At 41.4% G+C, this 21513-nt stretch overlaps 1 protein-coding gene across 6 annotated transcripts in view; it reads right to left on the bottom strand.

The window, feature by feature from the left end:
* GRIA3 (glutamate ionotropic receptor AMPA type subunit 3) overlaps positions 1-21513 on the bottom strand; it is a 155551-nt gene that overhangs the window by 52936 nt on the left and 81102 nt on the right. For 4 of the 6 annotated variants that reach the window (XR_005931023.1, XM_029996557.2, XM_029996556.2 and 1 more), the window contains exons 5-10: positions 15046-15099; positions 13410-13571; positions 9719-9886; positions 6243-6347; positions 4784-4891; positions 3398-3604 (exon numbers count right to left, since the gene is read on the bottom strand). Coding sequence is in view for 5 of the 6 variants with exons in the window: in XM_029996557.2 (XP_029852417.1) it covers positions 3398-3604; positions 4784-4891; positions 6243-6347; positions 9719-9886; positions 13410-13571; positions 15046-15099 (804 nt within the window). In the remaining variant the exon portion in view is untranslated. The other 2 variants (XM_029996559.1, XM_029996555.2) reach the window with 2 other exon arrangements.

The following is a 21513-nucleotide window of genomic DNA, read 5'->3' as shown; positions in this document are numbered from 1 at the left end:
ACAGGAAGCGAGAGCGACAGTAACAACGATCTGGCACAAACTGAACATTAATTACAGTTAATTAGGGTTTTGGCATTAAAATGGCAAGCCATTCGCTTCCTACGACTGTCCTAAGAGCAATTTTAGAGAAGAGTTGTATGCATGGGGCTATGCAAAAAAGGGCACAGCGTTCAAAAAGCACGGTAAGGCTTCCCAGAAGTGCCACGTGGTGGTGAGAAGCCTGTTGGGTCAGGAATATTCTGTATTTGACAAATGACTAGTCATTGTTTATCACTTGAGACAAACGCAATCTAAAAGATTGTGTTTTCTGCCACAGCTCAGTTCAGCTGCTGGATAACTGGTATCAAAACCAATCAGGCCCCTTTTATCCCCCCACGCCTGTCTTCTATACATGCTAATAAAGGCATTTAAAATCTAATCTCCCTCTTGTCTTCCCAAAATGGAATCCAGAAGAGCCAAATATGACAGGCATTTTGCAGACAAGGCTCACGGGGCATTAGGGGTAACGTACAGTTTTAGTTCCCTAATAGAGTTTTAAGCCCCTGAGAGATAAAGGAAAGTCAGCACGTAAATGAGGAGCTTGCTCCAAATAATTAGCACTTCTAGAGCACTTTTCATCTTCAAAGGGCTTTGTGCACATCCTTGTGAGCGTGGTACACAGCCCCCTCTCAACAGATGGAGAGAGGGGCCAAGGGTATTTCATGATGTTTGCAAACAGGGCTGGGAAAGGGTCTGGAGGGCTTTGGTGAGGTTTGTACTTGGAGTTCAGGGACTGTTTTCCCTGCTTACAGAAAGCCAGGTGGATTTCTGTGCACTTGCCAGCTCAGAAGTTCTGCTCGGCAGGACGGGGAGCTAGCTCAGCAGTGCTGGGCTGTAAGCATTAACCTGGGTCTACAGTCAAACCTCAAGGGATGCATCTGACCTTTGAATAATTGAGCACTGCAGTGAAGAGGCTTCAGTAACTGAGCTCGCAGCATGAGAAGAAGAGCTGTCGGGGGTCAGGGAGGGAAACATTCCTCAATTTTTCATTAATGAGAAAACACAGATGAAAACTGTGCTTCAGAATACAAAGGAACAGACCTTTTTGCAGGGGAAGATGACGATGGCGGAGTGGGTTTGGGGTTGTTTAAAGGTATGGTTTATGGTGCCTGCGAGGCTGGTTTTTGCGGATGTGGAAAAGTCCTAAGTATGGTTGGGTCAAGGGGAAGTGGCTAGGGCTCAGTTTGATGCAAAGGAGGCTCGTCCCGAGGTGGTGTGGAAAAGGCATCTGCAGCCAACTGGTTACCACAGAATGGTTTGGGTTGGAAGGGACCTTTAAAGGTCATCTAGTCCAACCCCCCTGCCATGGGCAGGGACATCTTCAACTGGATCAGGGTGCTCAGAGCCCCATCCAACCTGGCCTTGGATGTTTCCAGGGATGGGGCATCCACCACCTCTCTGGGCAACCTGTGCCAGTGTTTCACCACCCTCACCATAAAAAAGATTCTTCCTTAGATCTAGTCTGAATCTACCCTCTTTTACTTTAAAACCATTACCCCTTGTCCTATCGTAACAGGCCCTACTAAAAAATCTGTCCCCGTCTTTCTTATAAGCGCCCTGTAAGTACTGAAAGGCTGCAGTAAGGTCTCCCCGGAGCCTTCTCTTCTCCAGGCTGAACAACCCCAACTCTCTCAGCCTGTCCTCACAGGAGGTGCTCCAGCCCTCTGATCGTTTTTGTGGCCCTTTACCCGGATGGATCTTGCATCGCACAGCAGCTGCACAGGCTAATCTCACTCAGCTCAAGTCCCAAAGGCACTGGCCCATATCAGACCTTTCCCCCTCTGGTGTAGATGGTCCCTGTGCCCTGGCTGTTAGCAGTAATTTCAGGTTCTCTTTTGTCATGCCTTTTGCCTATGGTATGATTATTTTTTTAAGTGAATAAACTGTTTCACTGCTTGTCACTTGCAAATGTATCAAAAGGACCGAATTACAGCTAATACTCTTGATATTTCTTGAACCACACACAGGGAAACAGAGGGTTTAGGTTTCCACTGCAATGTAATTATGCTTGGAACTAAACTAAACCTTTGCTTCAGAGGCCCTCGACGTACTTGTATCCTCTAAGAGAGGTAACACCGGTTTTCCAAATCACATAACTGAGGCTTGGGGAGTTCAGAAGATTTGCATAATGTCAAACCTCAATGCAACAGCAAAGTGAAGATATAACCCAGGGGTCCAGACCCCGGTTTACTTTCTCTAATCAGTAGATTTCCCTCTCTCCCCTTGCACAACATTAAAAAACCACTGTTGCTTATATAAAGTATTTTGAAGTCAAATAGGCTACCAAGTATATAATAAGGCATCAGGACTGACTGCTCCAGAATAAGAAAACTTTTGCAAATCTAGCAATTACTTTGAAAAGACTGGTTCATTTGAAAAGAATTATCTCACCAAACATTTTGCAAGAATGATGATATGTTATTCCAAGGAAATTTTGAGGTGTCTTTTAGAAATTACACTCAGCTATGGAACAAAAGGAGGCAATGGAAATATTCGCTTCTGCTCAGATATTTTTAATAAAGGAAAGCTTGTTAAAAATAAACTGTAAAGAAGATTTGGGCGGAATCACAAATCATCTCATTAGCATTTGGGGAAAAAAAAGCAAAGATGAAATATCAGCTTGTAAAGTCTTTTCTGCAAAGCCAATTTTCTCCCCCTTCCATCTGGTTTATCTGTATTCCAAAATTCTAATTTTCAAAGAAATTTATAAAATGGCAATTCCGGACTGTTTTTGTTCTTACTAAACAAAGCAGTGTACACCCAATATAGAAATATAAAGAGGAGTGCAATGAATTAGAGTTGTTTTGTTTTTTTTTTTTTTGTCTGACAGTTGATTTTTAAAGCCAAACCCTTCTTTTTAAAAAGAAAAAAGACATGGGTGATTTCACACCTGCTTTGCTTCTTACCCTGAAAAGCAACCATGGGGCTAACTGAGTGTTTAGTCTCTGGTCAAACACAAACTGACACCAGTGATCCAGCGAGGGCCACCATCACAGGATGAGACCTTTAACAGGAGGGGCACCCTCCCAGAACTTACAAGACTGACAAAGGAGACATGGCAAATGCAAAAGCAGCATATGAAGGGCAAACTGGAAATTCTGCTGTAGAAAAGAATTTGAAATTTGCCCAATGCCACTTCTCAACATTTTGTGGGCTCTGATTTGGAGAACAGCAGTAAAAAAGTGACACTTTCCTGCAATGAAACGATTAGAAAAGTAGACTATAAAAATGGCACTACAAAGAAATACCTAGAATTTTAAAGGTGGTATTCAAACAGATGATCTTTATTTTGCAGTTTATTAACTTTGAGCATAACTTTTTATAAAGAACATTAAAATGAAGGTTAAGAGAAACTTACCCCATAGACCAGTTCACCCACCATGCCATTCCATATCTTAGTCTCAGGGTCCCTAGCTCCATATTTCCCATCTCCAACAATTGACAGTTTGTATTTTATTCCAACATGTTTTGCTATTTCAGAAGCTAAGTCTACACAATATCCTTCATATCTCTCATTCCCTTCTAGTTGTTCATGGTTTTTCTTATACATTACATATGGTGATTCCTTTGAAACAAAAGTAAAGATCAAAAGTCTATGAATGTAAAATACAGCTTTAAAACATACAAAATGAGAGCTGTTATTATCCTTTATATTACTGGCAAGTATTTACAATGTTTCCTGTTTTGGTACAGAAATTAGACAGACTTTTGCAGTTAAAAAATCCTTGGCTGATCCTACAGCCACACATACTATTGATTTTATTCCTAGTATGGACCCATTGAAGACAACAGGACTATTCCACTTCAACAAAGTTACACTTTTGTTTGCAGCATTAGGCCTGATTAGACAGTCAAATAGCATCACTGTAGTAATAATTCAGGTTTTAGTGTTTAAAGAACTGACATACCCAACACCTGTACCATCAAAATCATTTCCTAAGGCCCCAGTGACCTAAAATGGGGCTCCGATGGGAGATATTTTCAAAGCAGCCTAAGGGAAGCTAGGCTAAAATCCTCAGCAGCAATTTTTGTCACTAAATTCCCTTAGCCTTCTTGGAAAATTCTAGCTGAAGTGCTGATTATATCTCGCTAAATCCACAGGAGTATAAAATACAATGCTTCAGGAAATAGCATAAAATTTGCTCATGCTTAGTAGAACTGTAACAAGCATAAAAGTCACAAACAATACTGTACAGAGCACATCTGCTAGAGGCACTGGGACTGACACAGGTGCTGCTGTTTATGAGACACAGGAAGAGCTTTACTCCTTTGGAATTGCATGGGTATAGGTCGCTTTTCACCCAGCGCTACAGCAGTTCCAGTTCTCTACAGGCTTCATTGTGCCACCCTTACTCAGTCCACAGGGGTTGAGTTTACAGGAGCTGTACCTGAGTGAGGGGTGCAAGATTTGACCCTACAGCAGGAAGGCCAGATCCCGCAGTCATTTACATACATGCATAATAACTTCACTTATGTGAGGCGTTTGATTGAGTTCAAGTGTCTGAGAAGCAGCAAAGCGCAGTCAGTGTTGAGCTCAGTGAGCTCCTCCTGTGAGTAAACTTATTGATACACACAGAAGTTTGCAGGGTCAAGCCCTCAGTACATCTCGGGAAGATACTGAACTTTTCAGTCACTTGAAGTCACATAGTATTCAACATTTGCCTCCTGGCAAGGCGTCTAACACACCTCAGGAGCCGTGCATCTTGTTTCCTAAACACAAACACACTAAGAACATAAAACTTACCAAGATGGTAGTGACTACTATAGTTCTGTTCTCCACGGATGAAGTGTCATTAGAGGGCAGTTGATCTAATGCTGGCACAAATCTTTCATATTCATTCCAATAACCAGCCTATAAAAATGGAGATTGTTACCTCATTACATATGTTTACAAGGTGCGTGAACTTGTAACAGGAACTGTCAAAACGTATGGCTTTCTAACACTTATTCATGCAACATTTTTGCCATTAAAGGACTACATTAGCTTTAATATAATGTCCTTAAAGAACAATGTTCTGAAGCCCACTTGCAAATAAATACAAGCCAAATCTAAGTGGAAATACATATTAAATTCTCCCTATCTAAATTCGTATCATCATCGTGCCTGTGGACTAAGTTCCTACATATCCACAGCGTTAAGAATACACTATAGACAAGAAAATAAACTGCACAGCACTCTGAGTAAAATTCTTTGATTTTATAATTTTTATCTATATTCTGTTGCAGTTCGGACAGTGAATACAGTCCCTGCAGACACGCCTGAGCGAGCTTTAGAGTAGATGCACAGACATCGTTAGCAATGCAGGCGCAGTAGCATTATCTTTGGTACGGGATACAAAACCCTCTGTGAGCACGAGGTGACTATTTGTCAGCTGGCTTGTGCTGACCTTCATGGTGCTGTGGCTACATTGCTATGCTACTACACTAGTTTTTGTATTCCTGCACAACACAGAAGTAAACACTTTTGTCGGCACTGCAAACCTAGCTGAATGGCTGAGCCAGGTCCAGAGGTATTTTGTTATCAAATATGTGCAGAAGAGTTTAAGGAGTCTCAACGGTGACTAGAGCAGGTTGGGTACCTATCGCCAGGTGAAATCAGGGGGATTTACGTGCCTCGGCCACACAGACTCTTCTCTCGATACTCCTGAGACCCTGTCTACATAATTATTTTTGAAAATCTGCCCTAAATTTCTTTTATAATAGGGATCCAGGCAACTATCCCACTTAGGATCTATACTTTATTTAGGAGACAAGAGAATGAGTAGCAAATCCTAATTAAAACCAAACTTATTTTCTGTTAATTTCGGAAGGTTTCTAAAATACACTGGCTCCAGCTTCACTATGGCTCCGAGGGCTGTTATGGAGAGGAAGGGAAAGATGGAGAGGAATTAGGAGATAGGGCTGAGCACAGGACCGTGGCAGCAGGTATTATGCTTGGCAGTGGAAAAGCTCCAAAAGGGTTTTAAGGGAAAAAGTGGGGTCTGAAGTTGACAGGAAAACCAATGAAGATATTAAGCAGGGCGAGTGGTTTGGTCCAGGAACAGAATAAAACAAGGTTCCTCGGATAGGGAAGCCAGCAAGAAGGTGGGGTTTCCGCAGGGCCCTGTTATTACAGTACCTGTGTGGTATTTTTGAGTTTTATTAGTTTGTTGGAGTAAATATTTGTGAAGATGTGAAATCTGGATGCATATCTTGACACTTACCTTCCGTGATCCAGCGGCTTTCATTTCATACACATCAATTGTGTAATTTGTTCTCCGCCCATAGGTGTCGAACTGGATGTTCCCTGTCATTCCTTGAACTTGCACCTTAAGGGAATAAACAGAAAAAACATTTTAATAAAAGATTGACTTTATTTTTCCCTGCGTTACATTTTGCAGGAACACACTAGCTCTAGCACAATTTTTGTCTATATAACAGACTTGTAGCACTTTTGACACAGCCAGTTATATTCTTCCTAACAAAAACAATCCCAATTCTCTCAGTTTCAGCTGTACGTATTCTTTGTTAGCTAGTACTCAGCTGGTGACTCACTACCGCAGTAAGCTGCATTTAAGTATAAGTGAAATTAGCCCTGGATGTATGTTAAGTGTAAGAAAGACTGATTCTACCATGCTGAGTCACGCTGGGTTCACTGATACAGCATGGAGTATCAGTGAGGCACATGCAACAATTCATTGCCATTAAACCCCTCACAATATGGCACAGAGTGATTTGCGATATGGACCAGAATCCCGTATCATTGCTCGTTCCGGGACGTGGTTTATTTTAAGATCAGTCCCAGTGTAGGAGAAAGGAATGAATGTCTTCTCTGAATGAGCCCAGACAATTGTCTCTACTGCTTACGGAGTTTTGGTCTCAATCTGGATGGATGGGTGTATAGACCGTAAGTCATTATCATTACCTACTCACATGAATCATCTTCAGGGGAAGTATAAAGTACTTCGTTTCAAAGAAAAAATCTTTCTTACTTCCCTGCATGAAACGGTGAGATATTTCCATTTATCACTTATCAACACTGACAAGCTGTCATCTCAGGCAGAAGGGGTAACAGTATGAAACTTCAGTAGGGGTAAATTAGCTTTAATATTTAGCAAAATGCAGTAGAAGTTACAGGAATAGGTGATGGAAGACTAGTCAAAGGGAAACTGTTCAGGGCTGGTGACTGATCTGCTATTTATGGTTTAGAGGTGGTGCAATCAAACTTGTTATGGTCGACAAGGCTACATAAACCAGCCAAAATTCCTTGGACCCCCAATTAGCCAGTGAGCCAAAGACTGACATATAAGGAGTGTGACTTTTTTATCAGTAAGTGGATTTGAATGTTTCTTAAAATAGTTTATATCATTTCAGGGGTCTGGAAGAACATGTGAGTTATTCCTGTCTCCAGAAAGCTGGAGAGGTGAATGGGACTTTGAAAGCCAAATTTGCCCCTAAGAGGTTTTATCAACTGTGGACTGAGCGAAGGTATTTGTAGGGTAGTTGACATGTAACTTGCAGCCAGATGTGAGTTGCCTTGCCTGCTTTTGGCACTTGCTGGCAGCCGTCTGGTTACCTTAGCACAGCAGTGACTGTATTTCTCAGCAGAGCTTGTTAAGCTGGCTTCATCCTGATGCATATTGAGACACGAGTGTTGTGCACTTGACACCTTTTGACTTCAAATTTAATTTGTTTCTATCTTTGGTGGGAAAACTCAGCACTTTTCAAAATCTGGCTGAGCTGAGGCAGGGAGACTCACCAGGACTCAGAATGCTTCTGGTAGCAGCATGCGGAGGCAATCACAAATGGAGTCACTATTTATAACTGCCCAGAGCTGTTCAGGTAAACTGTCTGCCACTGATCTGCTGTCTTAGAATCAGCTTTAGAAATACAGACATGCACAGTTTTCAAGGCTGTAGGGAAGCAGACTCAGGTAATGCCTATTTCCCTTTTGCCAGCAGGATGACTACAGTGTGGCACTGAACCTTCTGCTGGCACAGGATATTTCATGGATGTCTTGGAAAAAATATTCTTATCTGAGTTGTTGCCACAGAGTGGAGAGGAAACACTGTTAAATCAAAGTTTTCTTCCTGAAGCAAAGATTCAAGATCATTGTCTGAATAGAGGGAGAGAGCGTGACGGACAGGATGGGGTCTGGAAGGCAGTGTGGGATGATCTTGGGTAGCATGTGTTGGAAGTGTATATAAACCTCCCTTGGATGACTTCGAACACCTAAAACAATACAAGGCAACTGGCTGAAAGCCAAACTTCTGCATTTTTTGCCAGTTGTCAGTTTGGCTTTGTTTATCTTATGAATTACATTCTTTAAATAAATTCCCCTGAATAAGGGAGTGTCTTGTAGCTGTGTTGGTTTTCTTTGTTGACATTAATACCTCATATCTCATTCAGAGGAGTTTTATGTTTTGCTTGTAATTAAGTTCAAATGGACAGTACAAATTCTTTAACTATTGTGAAGGCTGAATTTAATTAACTGCTCTTCAAAAGCGTGTAATGCTACATTAGTAAATGTGCAGTTAGGGTGTTTGCTAGGAAGTGACATAATGGCATAAAAAGCGCTCTGGCAATGTGAGACTGAACGATCTCTCTGACTCTTAAGGATGATATAATCTGATTATAACTTTCTATAACTCCTTATAACCTTCTGATACGATCTTTCCAATCCGGTAATTGAGAAAAAGCAGTAATTAAGCTAAGTGTATGAAGTCTGACCTAGGATTTGTTTATACCTAACATGGGCTTAATTCTGATCTCACTCAGTCCAGTTCTATGCCTGCATTAATAGAATCAGCTCTAACAGGTTTCTTTTAGAGTTATATGAGCCCGATCAAAAGCAGACCGTATTCTTGTCTCTTGTATCTACAACGTTATCCAATTTTTCCTGTTGTCACTTGCTTTAACACACATAGCAGTCTAAAAAGAGTTAAAAATCAACAAAATTAGAGACATAAGTGAGGTAGAATCCCATGCAGTAACTAGTGTTAGGGATAAAAATAGGCCATGCAGAAGGCAATCAGGCTGAGCGCAAAGTTATGCCAGGAATCAGAACTGGTTTGAGGCTAAACTCTGTCAAGGTTCAGGCTGGTGCTGAAATCCAGCAGTATTGCTATGACTGACAGCATTTTTTCCACTGCTTTAAACCAATCTGAGTTGACTTTTTACTGGCAAATTATCAAAATCGCGCGTATGTGTTTAAGTTCATAAATACCCTTATCCCTGCAAGATTTACAATACACATGCTGAGGACCCAGTCTAGTTCTGTTAGTCAGATTTGCAGCCTCAGCCTGACTTTAGAAACTCCCAATACACGTTCGTTTGCAAAGTAGCTCATACTCACTCTCATGGGAAGCTTGGGTGTTACAGGAGAGTCAGATTGTAGGTGCTCTGGAGTGGACAAGCAGGCAGCTGCTGCACCAGGGCCAGAGGGATGTGATTTTGGCCAAAGTTTTGAGAGCTAATTTGCTATGCCTTGCCCTCTATTGAATATATTTTGGCCATCCTTTGGAGTTTGTCATTAAGTTTGTTTTTTCTTTCTTTCTTTCTTTTTTTTTCCTGAGGAGCTGCAGCTGCTTGTGTGAATACAGAAACTGTGTCTACACGGAGTAGGGCACAAGTTCAGTCCCAGCAGAATTGCTGCTGTTGTGGAATATACACATTCATTTGCCGGTATGTTTGCCCTTACCATTTTCAGCGCTCTTTCTATATCAATTCCTTGGCTCCATGGTACTGCAGGGTTAGCCAGGCAGTCTCCAGCACTACCTCTCCTGGACACGTCCACACGCTGTCTTCGGAGGTAACGGAAAGCCTCTGCTATGACTAGGACCGCATCATGGGTCAGTGCAGACGTATACTAAAATTGATGCAAATAAAATATGGTGATAAACTGCAGTCTTAGAATTGCCCCAGGTTTATCATGTCTAGTCCTTCTCTTTATTAAAATACTCTTAGAAGAATCATGCTGGAAAGTCCTTTTGCTTGCTCTCTGTCTTGCCGCAGATGCTTTATGTAGTTTAACAATTCCATTTATTTCAATTAACAAATTAAAAATATTTTCCTTTTGTATAGCATATAGCAGCAAAAAAACAAAACCAGCTTATAGTTGCATAAAGTTTAAATTTAATTGGAAGCTTGCTCATCTAAATGAGGTCACTACAAAAGCCTGCAATTCCATGCTGGCCCATACTGCTACCAATAGCAAAGAAGAGCTCATATTTGGTTTTTGCTTGGAGTACCCTTTTTCTTTCTAACAAGATTGCCAAGACAGAGAGTTTTGAATTGAAGTTAGCATAAATCATTTCTGTTTGGACCACAATCATGATTACGTAGCATCTGTGGCAAAGAATAGATCAGATTACTTTTCTTAGAAGACAGCTATACAATCAAGTAATCACAAAATGCACTTTAGGCATTACATCTCCTTGGTAATTGCCCATCTGCCTTCTCTTACTCCACAGTAAATCTGAGGAAGGTGGTAAGCTTTGTGTAGCAGCAACTCTTCAGCAAAAACCCCAGACTTGTTCATGTTGCCGTCAACTTCATCCATTGCTTGTCATACGTATCTGGTGATGTCCCCCAATGCTATAAATTTAGTATCACCTACAAAATATCATGGAGGTGTTTTTTTCACTTTTCTTCCACATTTATGTGTTTGTCTCAAAGTTCTTTCCTCCTAGAATGGCCCAGGCTTTGCATACGACATCACTGGTCTTCACTGGCATTACAGCATAACTATAATTTAGGGGTCTGTGCACAGGAGACCATTTCAACATGCACATACTTGGAGCAAGTGAATGTGCTTAGTGTGTAAGACCAGATTTCAAACCCCTTGTAACTGAACCGTTGTATTTCCACAGTGTTTTTAAGAGAATGAAGAGAAGAAAAAAAGAATTTAAAGGGTATCTGCATGTACCAGTGCGCCTGCCCTTCTTTTGCCTGTCTGTGGTACCGTAGAGCTCCTGGCTCCCGATGAACTTTACGCTGGAGTTAGCGCCAGAAAACATGCTGCCCATGCGTGAATTAGAAAGGCGAAAATCCCAAGTTTCAACGGCACGTTCAGCTGCTCTCTTTGTGGATAAGACTTATTAAATTCAGAAGAATCAATTCTATTCTGAAGGGCAGAATAGCACAATTGGTGGTCTGTATTTCTTAAAAATGTGTATTAGCTTATTGCAAGCTCTTCAGTTTGATATAAAGCCTTAGGAAATCTGCACAGAATGAGGCGTGTCTGCATGTGCAGATCGAGAGAATCCTATCCGATAAAAAAGAGTGCAAAGGTAGGATTGTGAAGGTTACACAGCAGCCATTCTTACTGAGTTTTAAACGACAGCGGTTTATAAACTCTTACTGTGTGTCGGGGGGTGGTTCCTGCTCTGACTGTACCCAGGTACAGGTGCTCTTTTGATCCTGGCCACCTTCACCTCTTCCTGTGATGCTCTGCAGTGATCACCCTCGCCTCTTTTAGTAAGTTAACAAAGGTTATATGTCCCATTCCACAACACAATATAGAATCAGAGAGTCATTTTAAGGTATTTGTTCTTGTATTAAAAAAATCTTGTAATAGCTGTCCAATCTAGCACTACATAAAACTTACACGCTGATAATTTTTTCAGCAGACTGCGTCAATTGTCAGTAACCTTAATGCAGTCCCTTCCAAGTCATGCCAAGAGAGCTATCTAATTTTCTACTTTATTTGAATTCTACTTATAAATGCATGAGCATGCAAAGAGAAAAAAGAGAGAGAGAAGGGAAAGGCTGATAAAATACAGAATAAATTAAACATCAGGCCTTTAATCTCTAGGCAATTTTATTTCCTAATCAAAAATATTGTACATCAATTTTTTAAGTATGCTTTTTGTCTGATTGACAAATACTGTGCACATTTCTATAATGAGCAGTACATTTGTGGAAAGGTAATGTAATCTTTGTGTTTGTACCATATACTTAAGATTCTTTTTTAAGGATGGAGAATAATTTTTCCCTCGAGGTAAATTGCTTTCAAGTGGAACAAAATCTTCCCAGGTCAACTTTATATATTTCAGAGCTTTTAAGATTAGTATGATACTTATCTTCACTTCTGCATCACTGCTAGAAAGCTTTAGAAAGCAGGCCTAGGTCCTAATCAACAGTGAACAATACACTAATCTGAGTTTTGTGGGCCTCTGTTTGCCTTTCTCTGCCTCCTCTGAAATGCCAGCAAGGCTGTGGGATGGTGTGGGCTTAAGGTAATTTTCCTTCCGCACAGAAATCACAGGATCCCACGGGTGGAAGAGTATGCCTCCGAATGGCACTGGTGTTCTGGCAGCAGAAACTCGTAACTCGTAAACTCGTTCCAGTTTATTGGAGTAATTTTGAATTCCAAATCCGTTCATCAATTTGCATGTGTCCCTCCCAAATCAAGCAGGAAAGACATGAATTGTCTCCTCATGGCTGTGGTTCTTAGATAGGTCTGGCTTCCCTGAGACAGTCAGTATACACGATGTGGAGGACTGCACTCCCGGGTGTGACAGAATTTAAGGTCTTCTCAGCCACCACCAGTCCTAGGTTTTATTCAGTTACGCGTATTGATGAAAAAGAATAGGCCTCACCGAAAGAGGAAGAGAAAGAAGGAACGTGATAGGAATATTAATAATATGCAGTGGTCCTAGAAGATTTTATGACTTCCTCCACTGGACTGGGTATCCTTGATGCACTTCTCAATTAGACATTGAATAGCATCCCCCTCTACTATAGAGATGCTGAGGCAGAAAAAAATCTGGGGAAGATATTAACAGTCTCCTAATAACAGCAGCCTTTACTTCACCTAATCTATGACAGTTTCAGTGAACCTGGGACTTTCATTTAAAAAAAATTGGAAAATTTTTTTGGTTGCAGATATAATATCCAGAGTGTTTAAGTAAAGGACGGTGGTGCAAAACGCAGGGCTAGATTATGAGGGCAACTGTCAGCAGTGACTGGGAGGTGGCAGTGGCTCCTCAGTGAATCCAGAGCTACTTTATTTTGCACATGAAATTCTCTATTAGCATTAAAATGGACTAGTAACCCACAGTTTCCATCTAAAAATCAACCTAACTAGCCCGCTCACCCACTCCAAGACTAACTCAAGAAGTTCAAGTTAAAAGTTTTTCATCCGCTGCACAATGACAAGATTTGCAAGACCAAGCCTTTGCCTCTGAGGAACTCCCACCCCAGTGGGCACTTGTGTCCAACTAACAGCCTCTGCCTCTTTCTGTCTTCTGGAAGGGCACTGGATGTTGCAAAATACTCTCATCAGGGATCTGTATCATACACATGCACACACCTGGGGTTAAAAAACCAGAAATAATTGGTAAAAGCAACTCATATAGTCTCCATCATTGCCAGGGTAAAATAAATACCTTTAACGGTGAGTTTTTGGCTTCTGGGAATTCTCTTTCATCGAGCCTCACCCAGCGTTGTAGAAACTGTTGAACCATTGGGTTTTCATTATTAACAATCTGGAATCCAGTAATGTTGGCACCTCCGTGCATTACTCTCTCCAGAACAATGTCTGTGAAGCCCTGGGAGGACACATGTAGAAAACAAGAGTCATTGCCATCCAAAGTCCCTTTTCTTTGGCTCAGTTTTACAAGCATAGCATAAATGAAACAGATTAGTTTCCCTCTTCTTAGCTGAGAATATTCTACCAAGGAGACAATTACTATCACGGTTGGGATTGTGATAGCAGCATAAAATAGAATTTAAAATATCTTCTTGTCCAGACCTTTGCGATAGAAAACTGCCCTGTTTTGTTGTGGCAATGTGGTATGTAATATTCACTGGTCAGAAAGAAAACAGTAGGGAAATTTGAAGTACTATTTCCTCTTCTCATCATGGTGAGAACTGGTCAAAGACCTCAATCCCATTTGTACAGCAATTGTGCACAAAGGTTCAGCACTGGGAGCAGAAAACCACTTAACACCCATATTGTTCTGTGGAGGCAAAGCGCACACTTTCTTGCTACTTAACATTTCACTTGCAAACAGAACGGTATGATTCTCTCCCACTCTGTTGTTATTTATACCTGAGGCAGTAAATTGGTGTCTTTTTGATTAGCATGACTTGATTGCAGTCATGTTTATCTGAATTTCAATGGTTACACACGCTAAAAGGTAATCCAGAATAAGAAGCCCTGTATTTCTATGCACACACTAATCAGTGAGATCATGACTGGTTCTTATAATGCAAAATGACACATCTTAAAGTCATACAGTATTTATACTAAACAAGGATATTTTAAAAATTTGTTTTTTTCTGCTTTAATCACACCCAAACATGGATGCAGAGAATCTTCTACTAAGTGGGATTGCTAATTTGAAAGTGAGTTTTGGAAAAACATTTTTCCGCTCACAGTAGAAACAGAACCCAAAAATTAGTCTTGCTGCAGGATCAATTACAATATAACACTTTTTCTATGGAACTCTAGCAGATGGTGTTTCAAAGGCATCATAAACATCCCTGAAAGTCGATTTTAGAATCCAGAAGAAGCTCCAATACAGATAAAAATGTACTGTCTTGTCCTGGTAGGTCAACACATACACAGGCACCACTCTACACTCTGAAATACGAAAGAACAGCTAAACAGCCTGGGTGGTTTACTTGATGGAATTGTTCTAATTTGCAGCTTTTTACCACTTATTTATACACAAATATGCTACAATTATTTTTCCTGGAGTGCTTAAATTTCAAATATGTTACATAGAAGATTATGGTTATCAAGTGTCTTATTTATGAGGATACAAGCTAGTGGAAAACATATAATTAAATTATTATTTTAAAATCGGTAGAGGATATGAGCTGCTTAGACAAAAGACAGACCATAATTGAGTACAAATGACTATAACATACCAGTTCTAGTATTTACTGAAGTAATTTCTCAAAATCCAAGAACTCATCCATGCACTGCCTCTTTTGCTGATTAAAGTTGCCACAATCTGAACAGAATATATTACCCTGTAAAACTTAGCTATACTTCTAATGAAGAAAAGTTCTTACCAGGTTAGCTAACATGTAGTGATAGCCTCTAGAATGTTTGCCGAGGATTACAACCTGTGTGAAGAAAAAAATTACGTATTATTCAGTTGTAAAAGGGTGACTTAACTAGTGGAAAACAGCTGGAGAATGAACATTTTGGTAATCCTCTACGCCCAGTCTATGGGCAGCAGGAGTATTACAGATCTGTGGCTTTACAGACACGATGCAGTCACTTGTGTTTTTAAAACACACAGGCAGAGTACAAAGCAGAGTAACTCACAAGGCTGACAAGACTCTGCTTGCAGAGGTGACCTCGCCTGGCAAACTCACCCTTGCGATCACAGCGTCTGCCCTGCTGGCCAGGTCAATGGTAGTTATCAGTTCAAGTATTTCTGCTCTGAAAGGAGGTAACACTATATCTACCCACTCAGTAAACTCCTGTTTACTTTGTTCCTTGTTTGTGGAGCGTATGAGAGGTGGGTGACACAGCCCAGCCACTCACTATGTTTATTAAACTGTACCAGCACAGCAGGGCTCCGTAGGCTCCAGGTCGTACAGGGGGTTTCCTGCCATGAGAACTCTGGCCAAGCCTTGTCACACATGAATGCTTAAAGTTAAATTCCTAAAGTTATAAGCGGTGACCTTCATTGCCTTTTGACAGCTTTCAAAAGGCCTGAAAACTTGTTGCTTCCAGTGCATCTAAATGGACACGTCTGACCTTACATCTTTAGCCAAAATTTATACCAAATGCGATGTTGCACATTCCACTAAACCAACATCTCCTGCCCTTCCTGACCCCACCTGGGCATCTCTCTGTACAAATGGAGTCATTAAATGGAATCGCTAAGACACAAAAAAGCAGCAGGATGAACTGAGCAGCTGGATTCCGTCAGGGTAACAGGGAGGAGTGGAGGCACCACTGTTGGGCAAGCCTGAATTCTGCCACCCTGTGTGCGCATCCCCACTCCAGCAGTACTGTGCTTTTGCAGAAAGTAGGAAAAACACAGTTCCCGTGTCTATGCAGCTGGCTGCCAGCTCACCAGCAATACCTCTTGTGCAAGATTATGCCACTGCACTTAGCAGTACTCTCTTGCCTAGAGATTATCATCTCAGTAACATCCATCCAGTCCCACAGCTACCAGGTGGAACAATGTCCAGCAGTAAGAATTTAATTAATGGTTGCGGTGACTACGTGTGTGTCAGGGCAGAATCAAACTTACCCAGACTTGCTGGGTTAAACTAGGAGAAGTTAAAAATAGCAAACATAATGCGGGCGATACACCACAGCTGTATCACTGACTATACCCTACGAGCAGCTCAAGTGAAGAGATGATGCTTTTTGATGGAGACCCATACGAAAATCTATACATACTATACTAACGTACTTCTCTGTGGTCACAGATAAACACTCCAAATGTCATACTCTAAAAGACATCTTTTCAACATGACCACTTATGTCTTTGCTAAAAACAGATGACATTTGAGTCATTTACTTTAGATATACTGCTGAGCCTGTTGAAGTTCTTGATTAAATTATTAAGTTCCCAATTGCCTCTTTGGGTTGTCTTGTCCTTAATAGATGCCATTTCTTTTAAATTCACATTTAATTCTGTAGGAATTTGCATACTTCCAGCAGTCTGAAAATAAATTGCTGTTCAGGTCCTCTTGAGAACTGTATGTACACTCTGTTGGTAAAAAGCATCTGCTTTCCTACACTCACATTTGTTTTCTATGGAAATGTGCAGGCTTCCTTCAGATCATCTGGTGCGCATGCTATTTGCATACTGAATTCTCTGTATGTTTTAACTTCACCTTAAAGGCAGCGATTTACTTTCAAAAGGTTAGAGACAAAGAACTTATTTAACAACAACACCCCTTTTTGTCGTTTTAACCTTAATAACAGATAAGAAAGCTTTTACATTTCTATCCAGAAATGTGTTTATTAAAGAGAAAAATACCACGACAGATGAAGTCAGAGGCTGCAAGAAAAACATACATGGAGCTGCTACAGGCATCAGGAGCGATACTGCAAATAGGAAATGTAGGACTCATTAGCATAGATCAGACTCAACTTCCATCTCATCTGTTGTCATGCCTCCAAAATGACCAGAAATAATTCTGTTTAGTCCCTTAGAGAGGTCCACCATACTACAGTCAAGCTTTAATTCATAAAGCATATTTCAGAAGTGACCTGCCAGTATTTCTACTCACACCATCAACCATCTTAGTTCATAATTATTTAACTGGATCTTAACAATGTTTTTAAAATTCACTACGCATGCTGTCCTAAATCTTAACAAGCACAACTCTCCTCCTCCTTCACTTTCCACCCTCTATCAACTGCCCAGCATCTTGAATGAAGCTGCTGGATTAGCGAGCCCAGCAGAAACAATCACAGACATCGGTGTTGCTCTTAGGGGAGCAAAGGGATGGATAAAGCTTTTTTATGAAGAAGGAAAACAGGAGTATAACAAATAAATCTCATCAACTGCTTATATATTGTGAAGCTTATATAGAAAGTGGGATATTGAATAGTGGTGGTGAATAGAAAGCCAGGATTACAGGACAAGGATTTCACAGAGCTACATGTCTTTGGTAAGTTTCACTTCCGAGACTTAATATTGCTTTCACCTTGACTGAAAGAAAAGCTTATAAGATTTTATACTGAACAAAGGAGGAGGGGAAAAAAAATGGCTGGAAACTATCATGAATAATTCAGACTTCTGATCCCACATAATTCTTGCCTTGTAGATAAAAAGATCATAATGTCAGGTTTGATACTGAATCAAATAAAGTTTGTATTTTTAATTAACTCTTTGGATATTTCCAATGAATTAAGAGAAAATCTAGAGGGAACATAATTAAAACGTATCTAGGTTTAAAAGAGAAGTAAAATCTGCTGGCCAGCACCAGGCTTACTGGAAGTACAGACCTGTATGCCAGATTTGAGAAAGCAAGTCAGCATTGCCAATTTTAGTTTTTCATTTGCCTGGGGAAGTTATTTTTTGAATGAAAGCATAAAGACAACTTGGTTTCCACTGCATCAGTCATCATGATAATAAATAGGCAACTACAAATTTTTTTGCCTTAGCTTTTACATTTTTCTTACAGTTTTGGAAGATAGCATTATAGAGATTAACTGGCTAGTATTAAATTGGTATGGAGCATCGTGATATTTCTAAAGCAGTAATGATGACTCTCTCATGATGTACCTCAAAGGCTACACAACACCTAAGAGGAAGGGCAGTGAAGAGGAAGCAAAATAACTTCAACACTAACCTCACAATTACTCCATTACCTTTTGACTTATTCCCTACTCAAATTACAACCACGGCTAGTTCCTGGTCTAGAACATGGATCTGGGATTTTTGGCCATGAAAATTAGATGTTGGAGTTAAGGGGGAAGGGAACATTACAAGGAGACTGGTGAACTCTTAGATGAAAGTCAAGGCAGGGAAGCCATTTTAAACAGTAGTGACTGAGACAGATCCGGGGGTTTTGATGGAGTATTTCTCCAAGGACTTGACGAGGAACTAGAATGGTAAGAACAGAGTGTATAGGTAAACAGTAATAACAGACCGGAGGCAAGGAAAGAATGGGCTAACAAAAGACAAGACCGTGGGCTCAAGAGAAATCAAGCAGTGGAAGAATAGTGCAAGTTTGGTAGGTGGGACTGAGCAGTCATATTTTGTCTTTTAAAAATATCAATGGTTTGTCTCTGATTCATAAAAGGGAAAGAGAATTTTTCTTTTATGGATGGAGGAAGTCACAAAACAGGTGAGGCTGGCAGGGACCTGCAGAGGTTGTCTATTCCAACCCCCTAGCTCAAAGCAGGGGCAGCTAGAGCAGGCTGCTGAGGACGGTGTCCCGTCAGGTTTTGAATAGCCCCAAAGACAGAGATTCCACAAGCTCTTTGGGCAGCCAGTTTCAGTGTCTGAGCGCTCTCACAGTAAAAATGATTTTCTTATGTTTAAACAGAATCTCCTGCATTTCAGTTTGTGCCCTTGCCTCTTGTCTTGTCACTGGGCATCGCTGAGACTCTGAAACTCAGTGAGACTCTCTGAGAAGAGTCTGGCTCCATCTTCTTCATTCCTTCCCGTCAGGCACGTGCAGACATTGTTAATATTCCCCCTGAGCGTTCTCCTCTCCAGGCAACGCAACCCAAGTTCTCTCAGCCTTTCCTTGTACGTCAGATGCTCCAGTCCCTTAATCGTCGTAGGGGCCCTTCGCTGGACTTGCTCCAGGACATCCATGTCTCTCCTATCCCAGTCGGCCCAGAACCGTACGCGGCACTTCAATGCTGCCTCGCCAGCGCTGAGTAGAGGGGAAGGATCACCTCTATCGACCTGCTGACCGTGCTAATCCTATGCAGCCCGGGATGCTGTTGGCCGCCTTTGCTGTGAGAGTGCGGTGCTGGCTTCTGCTCAACTTGTCTGCCAGGACCCCAAGATCCTTCTCTGCAGAGCTGCTTTCCAGCCAGGAAGCCTCTACCCGGTCTGTCCTGGTGCCTGGGGTTATTCTTCCCCGGGTGCAGGGCTTTGCACTTGCCTTCGTTCAACTTCATGAGGTTCCTCTCTGGCCACTTCACCAGCCTGGCAAAGTATCGCAGCACAACCACCTGGTGTATCAAACACTCCTCCTAATTTGGTATCATCTGCAAACTTGCTGAGAGTGCACTCCATCCCATAACCTTCAGATCATTAATAGAGAGGTTAAACAGCATTAGCTCCAGTACCCTTAGGGTACTCCAAATAGTAACTAGCCTCCAGCTGGCCTTTGTGTTGCTGATCACAACCCTCCAAGCCCAGCAGTTCAGTCACTTTTAAATCCACCTTACTGCCTCTGTGGGCTTTGATTTTAGAGAGTCATTGAAAAATACAAGCTAAGAGGATATGCTTGCACTTTTACCTAGAGAAGTAGCTATCACGATTTTGGCAGCTGTGAAAAGAAAACTACCGTGTCCAATTAATACCTGTTTGGAGCTCATCTTCCCTTCATTTGAATCCGTTGCCATCTGGTCAGTTTAGTCTGTTTAATCAAAGTTATTTATCATCCTTTATTTACAAATGAAAAAAGAAAGAAAAAAATCAGATCACAAGAGTACAGACTACCTCATCTACAGCTCAAATCCCTGATATTTTATGAGTCTATTAGATCTTTCCATAACATAAAATACTGATGCTGACAGGCAGTATTGCCACAAAGAAGGTCTAAAGATTTTTACTGTGCTTTTCATACCTGACAAGTGGCAGAAATATGCCACTTAACTGGAATGACAGGCAGAGATCTGACCTGCTGTAATGTGTCTTTCCATGTCGACCATATCTGGGAACAATGAGGCAGTTTAACTCTAGAACTCTTCTTTCCCAGGTTTTAAAAAGACAGCAAGAAGAATGAGATTTCCTATAAGCTCAGAGTAAGAAAGGATTTTGTTGTCTTTGTGTAATTTATCATGCATTAATTTGGGTTCCACTTTTGCAAAAAGCCCACACTTAACTTCAAGCATTTCTACTGATTTTTAAGTATACTTGTAAGTTTCTGAGGACAGGAGAGCTTAGCTACCTCCAGTTGAGCAGTAATGTGCCTTTACACTTTGCTATAGAAATACAATTATGACACCTTTGCCTTCAAAGCAGTGTACAAATGCCAGCAGTGATGGCACAATTCTTTCTTTTCAGCAGCAAACAAGCAAAACAGAGAAACGGACTCAGGTCTAAAAAAATTTCAACAGCATCGTCAGGATCAGCTACCAGTGTTGATTGCACTTGGTGGGAACAGCACGGATATCAAGCACAGCAACAACTGTCTGGCGAGACTAAATTGTTGTGGAGCACACTTTTCTCTCCTGGGTATCAGGTCAGGCGTTTTCTAGTTTCTATCCCTATTGATAGCATTTCTGTTCTGAGGACGCGAGTTACTTAAAGCTTATCCCCGATCTGAGCAGCTCCTACCCGATACTGGATTGAACGACTGAAAACTTGTGCCTTGCGATGCAGCACCGAATCGGACCAGTGGCACTGACTAATTTGGTCTTCAGGACACACTTAAGGAAGGAGAGGAACAGAGTATCGGGGTGACAATCCGATTCGTTCAATAAAAGCTGAAGCCAAGGCCCACAAAGTTCTCGTCGGTGCATCAGCAAGGACATTCAGCTTACCCTGAGTGGCATCTCTGCTCTGTTTCTACCACTCAAGGAGAGGAGAAACTGAAGAAGCCCTTCAGCTGGAAAAGAGAGTCCTCTCCCCGGCCTCCCTCCCACTTCTGTGGGCCCTCGGGAGCGGCGGTGGGGCTTGCAGCCACGGTACTTCAGTGCTCTGGGGTCACCGCGCTGTTAGCGGCAACGTACTCACCTCCCACAGCGCTGCCGCGCGCGTAAAGGTGCAAGAGGATTTGACAGCCGTACATAATCGTTCCTCGCTATGTTTACTTCGCACAGGTCACCCCTCGTCATGTAAATTTTCCAGATAGGAGTAGGATAAATAGGAGAAC

The sequence above is a fragment of the Aquila chrysaetos genome, chromosome 21 (assembly GCF_900496995.4).
Source record: "Aquila chrysaetos chrysaetos chromosome 21, bAquChr1.4, whole genome shotgun sequence".
Classification (NCBI taxonomy): Eukaryota; Metazoa; Chordata; class Aves; order Accipitriformes; family Accipitridae; genus Aquila; species Aquila chrysaetos.
This window is presented reverse-complemented; position numbering and strand designations above follow the sequence as displayed.